The 13,371-nt window shown below is 41.9% G+C and overlaps 1 protein-coding gene across 1 annotated transcript in view; it reads right to left on the minus strand.

The window, feature by feature from the left end:
* The window catches only part of bckdk (branched chain ketoacid dehydrogenase kinase), a 28,286-nt gene that overhangs the window by 4,984 nt on the left and 9,931 nt on the right, over nucleotides 1–13,371 (minus strand). The window contains exons 2-7 of the mRNA XM_061740374.1: nucleotides 10,850–10,918; nucleotides 10,659–10,769; nucleotides 7,463–7,510; nucleotides 2,911–3,030; nucleotides 2,736–2,834; nucleotides 1,324–1,397 (exon numbers count right to left, since the gene is read on the minus strand). Coding sequence (XP_061596358.1) covers nucleotides 1,324–1,397; nucleotides 2,736–2,834; nucleotides 2,911–3,030; nucleotides 7,463–7,510; nucleotides 10,659–10,769; nucleotides 10,850–10,918 — 521 coding nt within the window. The remainder of the gene's footprint in view (nucleotides 1–1,323; nucleotides 1,398–2,735; nucleotides 2,835–2,910; nucleotides 3,031–7,462; nucleotides 7,511–10,658; nucleotides 10,770–10,849; nucleotides 10,919–13,371) is intronic.

Below are 13,371 nucleotides of genomic sequence, written 5' to 3' on the forward strand. Positions count from 1 at the left end.
AACATTATTTACTGTTCTTAAGGTGATACGAGCAAAATTTTGAAAATTTCTTAACAAATTAATTGAAAATTGTAAATCTGGGAAAATGCAGGTTGAGAGAAGACGATGATGATGAAGAAGAGCATGTTAAGACAGTCCAACACAGATTGCTCTTTCTCTGTTATTTTTTTGGGCAACATCGCACCCCAAGAAGTGTAATTAATAAATTAATTACCCAAGTAAGAAACTAAAGGAAAGAGATATACCATTGATATGATGATTATGCCTTACCTGTGTTGCTTTGCCAATCTTTTGTCTTGTTCTCTCTGTTTTAGTATTCACTTTTATTGTATTAGTATTTTAACATTCTGCAGTTATTTTTATTTACTCTGCTTGTTGATTGTTTTTTGTCTTCTTTTGCTGTTTATTTTGTTTTTGTTTCTGTTCTAGTTTTACTTTCTAATAATAAACAAGTCATGTAATGTCCTGTAAACGGCGAGGTCCTTGCATAAGCCCCCCTAGGGTTTCTGTCCTCACGTGCACAACCACTACCTGTTATCTTTCCTCTGGAAATGAATTATCATGTCATGTTTATGTATACATTCATGTTGTGCAAATTAAATAAATAAATAAAATAAATACATTTATTGGTGCGCGATAAGTACCTACTTAAAATATTGCTAGCAGCCAGCAAGAAAGCTATAACGCGAAGATTGTTACAGGCTTCTCCTCCGACAAAGACAGACTGGATAGATACTGTGTCTAACATTCAAAATATGGAAAGAATGACCTTCTCACTAAATCTACGGATGGAAAGATATCTGCAATACTGGGATAAATGGATTGTGTATACGACCACAAGAGATGTCCACTGACCCACTTCTGTATGGACTGACATGTATCCTCATGAGAATAGGGTATGTATCAATGTACAGGTGACCGACTGTTGTTGTATGTTATTCTGTATTTTTTTTTGTTTTTTTTGTATGATTTTTCTACAAAAATAAAGTATAAAAAAAAGACAGTCCAACACAGTCTGACTGTGAATCATGTGATCCTCTACGTCACATGACGGATCACAAAAAAACAAAACGAAAAGGGCTTTAAAGTCAACTCTAGAGGTCATCTCTTCCTCTGCTGCAGTCAAACCGGGACCTGAAGCAGAACTGGTCTTCTGGTGAGGTTATAAGTCAACACACACACACACACACTCTCACCACTGGGGTTGAAAAGGCCATGAGATAAGATAAGATAAGAGCAGGCATCTGGGGAAGGAGGCGGGTTTGTGGATGTTTGTCAGCTTAACTCTGTAAACAAACTTATCTGAAGGCGATAAACTCTCACCTGGCAAAGTCGACCCACTTCTCAATGATCTTTTTAGGAGACAGGCGTCTGCAGATGATCCCCACGAAGTCAGGCTGAAAGCAGAACACCGACACCTGAGTCGTGTTTCGCGGCTACAACGAGCTTTAAACGGCGTCGGACAGAAGCAGCGTTCTCACTCCAACGACCCTGCGCTTCACGTTCGCAGTTCAGAGGTTTCATTTGTACAAACCTCTGCACACCTGATGACACGAGTCAGTAAACTATTTTAAACACAGAACAACTTTTAATGTCTTTTATCTTCTGCTCTTTAACTTGTACGTGACTCAACGGCAGGTTCAGGAGACTAAAACCTCTGTCCTGCATCCTTTAATCACTTATGTTTAACTAACTATGTTTAACATTTATGTTTCAGCCCAGCGTTACTTCGGTAACACCGTGTCCACACTGCATGCGACGCGAGCGAGCATCAGTGTCAAAAACCGTTCCATTGCTTAATTTTTTATTTGCTCCGTCTACACTGGTTGCGAGCGACGCGGCGCGATGCGGCGCGCCGTTTCGAGCTGGACTTTTGTCGCACGCCCTGCTTCTATTTTCTTCCTGTCACTCGCATTGAAAGCCGGTTGAAAGTTGAAAAAAAAGTTGAAAGCGCTGTAGGAAACAGTCATTTCAATACAAGAACCTCAATAAAGTGGCAGCTGGCTGGGGGGAGATTGCCAGGCTGGAAGGTTCTGATAAGATAATAAGATATAATAAGAATCTTATCTTAATCTTAATAGGGCTTAATTTGTGCCGGATCCTGCCGGATTTCTCGTGTCCTCTGCTTTTCCTCCACATCCCAGTAATGATCTGACATGCTGACATGTTTGCTGCATTTAACACCACGAACACGCCGGTCACTCCACGCTGTTTCATTGCGTCACCACACGCCGTTATTAATTGTTCGGTTTTTTCCCCACTTATTCCACCGAATAATAAGCTTGTTTTCTGTTTAGAAAGTACAAACGTAGGAAGATTAGAAGTAATCACCCATCTTTTACTTGTCCTTTTACTCTTTTAGGAGTAATTTTAGGAGTTTCTTTCAGGAGCGCACGGGCGGGTGAATAAAGGCTGATTTATGGTTCCGCGTAAAATCGACGGCGTAGGTTACGCGGCGACGCGCACTGTTCGGTGATTGTGCCGCGTACTCTACGCCGTAAGGTCTGCGTTGGTGTAACGCAGAACCATAAATCAGCCTTTTAAAAGGCGAGTCTCAGCTGTCAATCAAAAGAACGTGGTAGAACGCGGGGGCCGATAACGCGTTCAGTGTGGACAGAGAGCGTCCGATGCCACGCAGTACGACGCAACAGTCGGACGCTCGCATGCAGTTAGGACAGGCTGTAACATCTGCAGACGCCGCGTTGGGGACAAATGGCAGGTCAAAGGTCACATACGTTGTCTTCGTTGAGGGCGAGGTGGTGCGTGGCCAACATCCGGATTCCCAGGCGAGAGCACAGCGTGGTGTCCAGGAAGCTGCGGATGAGCGTCTCGTCCTGTAACCATGACAACAAACTTAAAAGCTCCATCTGCAGAAGTTGAAGGGTGTTACTTAGTCAGGCGACGCGTCACCTCGATGTGGCGGCGGCACTCCCTGAAGCCCTGCGCCAGCATGGTGACCACGTCCTTGTGGTCGTCCAGCAGCAGCTGCACCATTTTACAGAAACGAGCCTCCGCTTCCTGATCCTTGATCTGTGGAAAGACACACATACGACAACTTTATTGCAAATCCTGGCTCCAAGAGTTTCCTTCTTCTACCCCTTTTCCACCAAACCGGTTCTTTCAACTTGTGAACCAGCTGAGAACCAATTTGCTTTTCCACAGCTCGGGTGCTAACGGGAGCCACGTCATTACGTCACTGCAAACTTCAGCTACGTCGCTGCATTGGCAACAACGCATTTGCTCCAATACGGACTTGGTCCACATAGCACCCTCTGTGGATCATACTGCTAAAAGACAGGTTGCCTCCTCCACAGACCACTGCTGCTTTGCTGGATCCATATTAATTCGTCACTTATTTGAAAATGTTGCCGTCTCGTAGTCTTGCTTTTAGCCGTTGGTCTTAACAACTCCGCACCCTCCGCTTACGTAAGCAGTTCTTTCCTCCAGCCCAGCAAATAATTGATGCTACCTTGGAGCCATTTATTCTGGCCCGGAGCCAGTTCTTTGACAGTGGAAACAGAAAGCCCGGTTCCAAACTCAGCACTGGCCCAGAACCAGCCCTGGAACCGGTTTGGTGGAAAAGAGATATTTTTCACCAGCTGTTGAGCGTTTATGCTTTTATTTTGTGGATGTGACTGAATGAAACTAATATTGGGATGGGGATGGTAGTCTAGTGGCTATAGAGTTGGGTTGGGTCTGGAGGACCCGGTTCAAGCCCTGGAATGGCAACCAAGATGAACCACCTTGGGCCCCTGAGCAAGGCCTTAACCCTAATTGCTCCATGGTGTGTGTCTCAGATGTAAGTCGCTTTGGATAAAAGCGTCTGCTAAATGACAGTAGTAGTAGTAGTAGTAGTAGTAGTAGTAGTAGTAGTAGTAGTAGTAGTAGTAGTAGTAGTAGTAGTAATATTTACTAGTGATGCACCGATTGTTCGGTAACCGAAATTGTTCGGCCGAAAATGGCAAAAAAACACTTTCGGTGTTCGGCGGAATAAGTGGGAAAAAAAAACGAACAATTAATAACGGCGTTGTAATATAAGGAAATAGACTGGCCGCTCCGTAACTGTTGCGCACCACATAAATCGTTGGCCAACCAAAAACTAACCACATAAGAATTTAACTAACATTCACCAGCAGGTGGAACCAAAACAACATAAATCAATCTATTACAGGTGCGTTTAGATGACGAAATCAAACAGCGAAGAGCGTGGAGTGAAGTGGTGCGGTGCAAACATGTCAGCAGTGTGGAAGTATTTCAGAGTGGCAAAGAATAATACAAGAATGGCTGTTTGCAATGAATGTTCTGCTCAAATATCTAGAGGGGGCACATCTGCAAAGTCTTTCAGCACTACAAGTTTGATTTATAATTTGAAATGATAAAAAACCCTGAGCGCTTAATGCATTTTTATTGTTTTAAGGCCTATGTTACAATGTTCATTCAGTTAAGCCTAACGTAAGCTCAAAGATGGCCAAAAAATGTATTTTGCTAATTTATTTATTTTAAGTTATTGTTCTTTGCTGGTATAATGTCTGCTGGAATATTTAAGAAATGCTGGGAAATTAAAAAATGTTCAGTTTTTTATGTTCAACAAATGTTTTCTACCTTGTAATTTTGTAAAAGATTTTTTTCTTTTAAAAGCATGCCTAAATCAAATGTATTTGATTTATGCAATGGTGAAAAAATTGGCAAAATAAATGAAAAACTGCGAAGAACCATGTTCGGTATTGTTCGGTATTCGGCCAAGTGTTTATTATTATTTTCGGTTTCGGTCACAAATTTTCATTTCGGTGCATCACTAATATTTACTGTAAATCTACTCATCTCCGTTTGTGCAGCACCTCTCGTCCAGACGAGAGCGAGTTTAAGGATTTTAGTTAAGTAAGTTTAGTAGATACGGGTCGATTTAACATCAACTGTGAAGGCGTTTGTGGCGCCGTGGTTCAGACGAGTGAACGCAAGCCTCCTGCAGGGGTGTCTGCTGCTTTAAGTCAGATCGGGGAAACTTTCCCCCTCATCTCATCTCAAAGTGTTTAAATGACCAGTATCAATACGACGTTCTTTTCTGGTCTCACAGGAACCAATAAGAACGAGCAGATCAAGTTTCTTTCTTTGTCAAACAGAAATATTAAGCAAAGCAGTCGGTCAGCAACATTCTCTTCCTCCACAGCAATATAATGGGCCATGTGATTCATTTGTTGAAATAATTTGATTACGGTAATTCGTTAACTTTGTTTATTTTATGTTATTCATTAGTGTTATTTGAGCCACTCACAGAGAAGACACAAAATGAATGCATCTCTATTATTGTGGGGGCATGAATTCTCAGAGTTTTGCAGATGCGGATATAAACACTGCGGGAGCGGGCAGGAGTGAAACACACGTTGCGTGTGCGGGCGGTAATGGTCAGAAAATTCAGCGGGAGCAGGAAGAAGAAAACAGTCCCGTGCAGGGATCTAACCCGTACAGACGTCTACATCTACGCTGGTTAACGCCTGGAAAACAACGTCCGAGGTAGACGGCTTTGGAAGGTTCCTATCGTTGACCACCGTCATTGTTTCATTACCAGAAATAATCTCATTTGTCCACTTTGATGATGCACACAAATCTACGTATCCGGGTCAGGGCAGGCCTTCATTAAAGGGGGTCCAAGGTGGTTTTACAGGGCCCTAATCGTTGGCCCATTACCATACAGGGTCGTGTTGAGTTGGAGGTGAAATGGTGACCTTGTCTTTTCATTTATTGGTGGTTGGCAAACAGTAAAGGTGGTGCATTAGCACCACCTGGTGGTCTGGAGTATTAGTGTACTTGGTCGGTGAATCCTACCGGGTCCAACAAGGTAACTGAGACAACAGCTCAAGGGACCGAGGTCCCGTTACAGTCCCAGCCTTCAGGCCGGACACCTGCTATCAGGAACCTGCAGATTCACTCGTTTTCCAATGTTGCTGATGAAATACATAAATGCTTAAATGTTTAAACAAATGTATGTAAAACTGCATGGAACTAACAGCCCAACAAATAAATGAATAGAGAAAAGTTATTTGAGGTGGAGATGTGGGGCAGTGGTTCAGGGAACGGTGCCACGCAGCTGCTTCAGATCTCAAATTAGTTCACATAGTGGCACGCTATAACCCCGACCAGACAAAGACCTGCAACTGCTCTCAAATATAATCTTACATGCACAAGATTAGGAATGAACCCACTAGGAATGGGCAATATTTTACCGTTCATGATATACCGTCGAAAGAAAGAAAGAAAGAAAGAAAAGATATGAGCCAGAAAGAAAAAAAAGATATGAGCCAGAAAGAAAGAAAGAAAAGATATGAGCCAGAAAGAAAGAAAGAAAGAAAGAAAAGATATGAGCCAGAAAGAAAGAAAGAAAGAAAAAAAAAAAAAGATATGAGCCAGAAAGAAAGAAAGAAAGAAAGAAATGAGCCAGAAAGAAAAAAAAGATATGAGCCAGAAAGAAAGAAAGAAAAGATATGAGCCAGAAAGAAAGAAAGAAAGAAAGAAAAGATATGAGCCAGAAAGAAAGAAAGAAAGAAAAAAAAAAAAAGATATGAGCCAGAAAGAAAGAAAGAAAGAAAGAAAGAAAGAAAGAAATGAGCCAGAAAGAAAAAGAAAGAAAGAAAGAAAGAAAGAAAGAAAGAAAGAAAGAAAGAAAGAAAGAAAGAAAGAAAGAAAGAAAGAAAGAAAAAGAAATGAGCCAGAAAGAAAGAAAGAAAGAAAGAAAGAAATGAGCCAGAAAGAAAGAAAGAAAGAAATGAGCCAGAAAGAAAGAAAGAAAGAAAGAAATGAGCCAGAAAGAAAGAAAGAAAGAAAGAAATGAGCCAGAAAGAAAGAAAGAAAGAAAGAAATGAGCCAGAAAGAAAGAAAGAAAGAAAGAAATGAGCCAGAAAGAAAGAAAGAAAGAAAGAAATGAGCCAGAAAGAAAGAAAGAAAGAAAGAAAGAAAGAAAGAAAGAAAGAAAGAAAGAAAGAAAGAAAGAAAGAAAGAAAGAAAGAAAGAAAGAAAGAAAGAAAGAAATGAGCCTGAAAGAAAGAAAGAAATGAGCCTGAAAGAAAGAAAGAAATGAGCCAGAAAGAAAGAAAGAAATGAGCCAGAAAGAAAGAAAGAAATGAGCCAGAAAGAAAGAAAGAAATGAGCCAGAAAGAAAAAGAAAGAAAGAAAGAAAGAAAGAAAGAAATCTGAGTCATTCCAGTTTTGCAGTACAGGTGGACTCATTGGTTTTTATCAATTCAATTGGTGTAGTTTAGTAGCATTTAGTATTCTTAGAGCAGTGATTTGGGGGCTCCAAAGACTGAATGTGGTGATAGATTTATAGTTACAAAGGTGGAGTTGAATTGGTATTTTTTTTATCGTTATAAATGCCAGAAATTATCGTGATACATTTTTTTTGTCCATACCGCCCATCCCCCGGGGGTGAAGCTGAACTTGTGACCCGTCGTCTGTGTGCAACACTCACCTGGGGAAAGTCACTGAGCATGTGGTACGCCCTGATGTACAGCTCATGCTGTTGGAGAGAAGAGCAGAAGAAGAGCTATAGTTAGATTCTCTGCACTCCCAGACCGGGCCCCCAGACCAATACCAACAAGTCCTCGCGTGGTTTACATTATTGAACGTGTCACGATGCTTCAGCAGGATTAAAGTGTCTCGACCTTAACAGTTATGTTTATTAAAAGAATGTTGGCCCAAATGCCTGGAATTCCTTAAAAATGCTCACAACTTGAACGTGTGTCGGACGGAGAGGAAAACCTGCACCAGGCAGGATAGTTATGATGCGTTTCATCGACTCTGTGATACCAGAGAGGAAGGAATCTGGGTGAAAGTTCATCTGCTGTAGAGGCCTGATGGAAAAACCTGGCTGAGAGACGCCGGACGCTACCGGACCACAAACACCCCCCTTTGTTCCCCGGGACCGATTCTCATCAACACAGAGCCACTCTGTACAAACCAGCCTACAAGAGTTTGTCTAAAAAGCTTGAAATAAACGCACCTCAGAGAGGAGGGAGAGATTCATGTGAATCCCATGTTTTTTAAAACAGCTGAGCGTCACAGTTACATTTTAGAAATCTTTCTCACAGCTTCAGATGAACAACAGCAAAATGTTTAAGAGTAACTTTGTTCATTTAACAAGTATCAAGCTAAAACAAACCCCAACAGCACCGAAAGCAGCCTGGGTTTGCTCATCAGTCCTCAGGGTCTGAAACTTCTCGGCATTCAACGTCATGAAGTGAGAAATGTTTTCATGAGAGGAAAACATTCAGGACGGGTGCCTGTGCAGGACTGGACGTCCAGACAACAATAAAAAATACCCCCAAGGTCAGAGCACGAGCACACACACACACAGACACACACACACACACAGACACACACACACACACACACACACACACACACACGCTTCTAGAGACAAACGTGAGGACATCTGTCCGACAGCTGATGTCTGGTTATGATTAGTCATGTGACAGGAAATTATCTGAAACGCAGCAGCAAATCTACATCAGAATGATGAAAAATGAAAGAATGAAGGTTCTGAAGGACCTGGTCCAAATCCAGACCTGAACCTGGCTGAGACGCTGTGGTGGACCTTCAGAGAACCGTGCAGACGTGAACGTCCAACAACATCAATAATACAAACACACAAAAATATGCCGATAAGAACACATTTGTCGTCTACTGCCGGTTTAAATGCTCAGATGTTCGTCAGACGGCAGCGGGGCGTTTGCGGTGGCACAACATCCCCGGCGGTTGTTTCTAAAGACTTGTCAAAACAGCAGGATTCTGGTACGAACTGCTGTCTGCAGCGTTTTATAGAAACCCACAGGCTGCTCGGATCAGCTGCTCCGCAGTGTTATGAAGCTCAACGGATAAAATAACACAGACGTGTTCATTCCTGTGAAAGATGTAAATACTACCAAACATTTACAGTCAAAGCCCCAAACACACACGCACGCAGTGGTGGACAGTAACGGAGTAAATTTACTTGAGTACTGTACTTAAGTACATATCCAGAGGATTTGTATTTTACTTGAGTATTAGATTTCTTTGGTACTTATTACTCTTACTTGAATACATTTCCAAGACAAATATTTTTACTTTTACTCGAGTAAATTTCTAGGAAGGCTGAAAAGTACTCGTTACTTTCAGGTCTGCTCTTTTTTCTTCTTCCCTAAAATCCTATTGGACACAAGCTGTTTTTGTCAAAGGAGGAGACCTATCACAGTGCACGCTCTCCACTGGGATGTACGTAAAGCGGAAATACGTCAAGCCTCCTCAAAACGATACCGCCAAAGTAGCCTGCGTTTGTCAAGACGGAGCCGCAACAATGGCTACGCCTGCGTCAGGAGAAGAAAGACAATCCACTGAGTCGTCTGAGTCTGATAATGAGCCAGACTTTCATAAAATCCTTGGCCGTATCTTAACTCAATGTTTGAGTTCGACCGAGTAAAAAACGAGGGCACAGACAAACCACAGACATTTATTTTCAAATCTTTATTGTGTCTGCCGAAGCAGAACTACCTCTCTGCTTTCAACAACTCAACATCGAATTCTCAGAAACAAGAGTTAAAAGATCCTTAAATTCATTTTGAAAAGATATCGTAATTTACTGATGTGGAAAATAAGAAATTTACTTTTACTCTTACTCTTACTTTTACTTAAAGTAAATTTTAAAGCATTTACTTTTGGATACTTAAGTACCTTTAAAAGCAAGTACTTTTCTACTCTTACTCGAGTAATATTTTGACTGAGCTACTTTTACTTGTAATGGAGTAAATTTTGACCTGTAGTATTTGTACTCTTACTCAAGTACTGGGGTCGAGTACTCTGTCCACCTCTGCACGCACGGCACGCACACGCACGCACGCTCAAACGTTCTCGTCAGCCAAGAGTTTGAAGACAAACAAGTAAATGATGCAAAAAAGGAACCACAGGAGGGACAGGACACCATCACAACCAAACACCAAGCATCTGAATTCGGGGTGTCGGACTCCAGTCCTCGAGGTGCCGGTGTCCTGCATGTTTTAGATGCGTCCCTTTTTTAAATCAAACCGTGATACAAGGAGCTGTGTCATCAACAGAACTCTCCAGACTTTGATGACAAGCTGGTGACAATGATTAATTAGAATCAGGTGTGTTAAAGCAGGGAAACATCTAAAACATGCAGGACACCGGCCCTCGAGGACTGGAGTCCGACACCCCTGGTTTAAAGCCAATATGGAACCAAGCGAAGGCTGCAGTTCCTCTACTGACCACCAGGACCCAGACCTGCGGTTCTTCTACTGACCACTCCATCAGTGGAAGCCACAGATCTCTAAAAACGCCACCAACAACTGACAGTGACCCAAACCGCCGCTGGACGGTTGGTCGCCTGGCAAACTCTGTTTTTCTTCCGTTAACAGGGACAGTACAGTTGTCCTCGGGGGCACAGCTTTTACCCCTCCTCCTCCCTGAACCTTCTAGAGTTAAACGTGAAGGACATCTGACAGGTAAAGTCTGGTTTAACCTGAGTCATGTGACAGTATAATGATCCCGACCATATGATGATATTTATTGTGTTTTTTACACAAAATAGAATCAACGGAGGGGGTACAAACTTCTGCACATGACTGTAGTTGCACGTTTTCTATGAGTTTGTGTCTGAGGAAGTGTGTTCTCACCACTTGCAGTATGGTGGGGTTGCAACCAATGATGAAGGGTAAACTGCGGAAACCCTTGATGCGATGGGCGATTCGTACAGGCAGCTCCTTGTGAAGGTACTTGGCACTGCTCTGTAATCACACACACACACAATACAGTGAGATGCTGGTGAGAGGAAACATCGGCCTGCTGCTGTTGCTCAAATATTTACCAAGACGTGGTGTCCTTCTGGAGACTTCCCGGAATAAAGCAGCGTTGCTAAGGTTAGTCTCACGGAGGCCTGTGAAGACAAAGATGCACAGAAGCATGAAGACAATCGCAGCTGCAGGTCATGTGATGCTGAAAGAATATTAAAAAAAAAAAAACTAAAAAAAACTTATTAGAGAAGTAACACCGTTTTTGAATTGAGGTTCAAAAGAATTAAAGACAAACTAATGAAGCTGTTCTGGACAAATTAAGCCTGTTTTAAGGTTCTTTGTTAAACCAACACAGAGCCTACACCGTTGCGCCATCGTGAACCCTTCGGACTTCTCCATCACTCCATTTCGCCGCGGTGCAGTCCCCCCCCAGAGCGCTAGTTGATACTTTGTTTAGCTTCCGGCTTTTCCGGTCACAGTGAATCAAAGAAATAAGGACAAAAGCTAAAGGAGCTCATCAATCTTGGAGCTCTGAAAACTCGTCTTAGAGAAATTGGAGCAGCTTCATATCGTACTTGTTTCTGTTTTTAATGTGAATCCAGAGCCTTAGCCCTGTTGCTTCCCCCTTGAAATGTATTTTATCTGTGTGTTGTCATTTCTATGCTTTGTAATTGTTGTTTTTGTTGTGTGACTTGTGTCTGCAATTGTAATTTCTTTTATGCTGCTGTCTTGGCCAGGCTTCCCTTGAAAAAGAGGTCATTGTGTCTCAACGGGACCGACCTGGTTAAATAAAGGCAAAATAAAATAAAATAAAAAAGGACAACTATTGTGCAAAAAAAACAAAACAACCCAAAAAAAAAAAAAACACACACACACATACGAAGAAAAGAGCGCTGAAAGTTCACTACTGCTTCACGAACCGGAACTGGAAATGCGTTGCCACTAAGCAAACCAATCACAGCCCTCTCGGTCTGAGTTGCCTCGACGCGTAGTTACATTTTGGGGGTGAGGAGGTGCATGTCAGGCTACGGAGAGCCTCCCGCGTAGCCGCGTACCCTACGGCGTAGGCTCTGCGTTGATTTAACGCAGAACCATAAATTAGCTTTTAGTTGTAACCTCTAGAAAACATGTAAAATAATGTTACCATGGTGACGTGTTCAACGGAAGTTTGTCCTGTAAATAACATCTGACTGTTTAAAAGGTTTAAAGTGTCCCTCTGCGGTCTGGTATCTGGACGTGGACCAGAGACAGTTGTCTGACGACATCAGAGAGAACCTTTAGACTAGAAGGCCGTCTCCAAGCAGCTGGATGTTCCTGTGACAATAGTTTGACTTTTCATTCAGAGGCTCCACAGGACTGAAGACAACCTCTCTGGACACAAGAGGACAAACTGGAGAAACATAATAGGACTGGAAACCAGAGTTCAGAACAACGTCCAAAAAGGTTCAGGGTGACCTTACAACAGTGTAAGATCACACCGTCCGTCGCTGTTGGAACCAAAGTGGACCACTGAGGAGGACTCTGCTGTCCACTTATGTTAACTCTATTTCCACAGATGTAGAAATGAGTCCTCCAAAGAAAAGAAGACGGGAACTACTGTGAAACATGGAGGCGGCTCAGTTCTGTTCTGAAGCTGCGTCTTGTTCAGGGTGTCTTCAATCTGTAGAGGTCCAATGAAACCTCAAGACCATCAAGAAGTTCTGGAAAGATTGCAGCAGACCCCTCCCACCCCGGACACAAACTGTTCCAAACTCTTCCCTCTGGCAGGAGGCTGCGGTCCATCAGGACCAAAACCTCACGCCACAAAAACAGTTTTTCCCGTCTGCAGCTGTCCTCCTCATCATCAACAAGGCCCCGGTCCCCCCTCTCCCCCGTCTACCACGGACTGCCCCCCCATCCCACTCTACGTTACATTAACGTAAATATTCCAATCCTGTAACTTTTGTACAGACTCATATCCAGCACTTTAAAAACCTCATATTGTACATTTCTGTTTATACATTTTATCTCTTATATATTTGTTTTTATATTTGTATTCAGGGTTTATACAGCAATCCTTATGTTAAATTTAATACCAATTTAATACCTTTTTCACTACCTTCAGATTTTTTTTAAAAACTGTCACAACATTAAGTGTTAATCACGGACCTTTTAACATTAATACAGATTTTGACCTATAGAATGAATGAATGAATGAATGAATGAATGAATGAAGTTTATTCAGCCATTTCAACACAAAAACACCAAAAAAAAAAAAAAAAAACATTGTACACAGCATTAACTATTAAACCCAAAAAAAAAAAAAAAAAAAAATGTGTTGAACAATAACTGAAAAGGCATAGGCAGAAGCAAACTGCTTATAAAAGCCTATCCTATATTTAACAATTTCTATTTTTGGCTACCAACCTCCAGAAAACCAAAAAGAGAGTAGAAAAGCAAAGAAACAACAAAAAGGCAAAGAAACAATAGAAAAGCAAAGAAACATTGACAGATGGTCAATTGCACTTATAAGCTTCAAAAATAGCTTTACAAACAATTTTCTTAAATACAACAAAAGAATGACATGTTTTTAAATTTATGTTGGCATCATTCCAGA

This window comes from Cololabis saira, chromosome 14 (genome assembly GCF_033807715.1).
Source record: "Cololabis saira isolate AMF1-May2022 chromosome 14, fColSai1.1, whole genome shotgun sequence".
Lineage (NCBI taxonomy): Eukaryota > Metazoa > Chordata > Actinopteri > Beloniformes > Belonidae > Cololabis > Cololabis saira.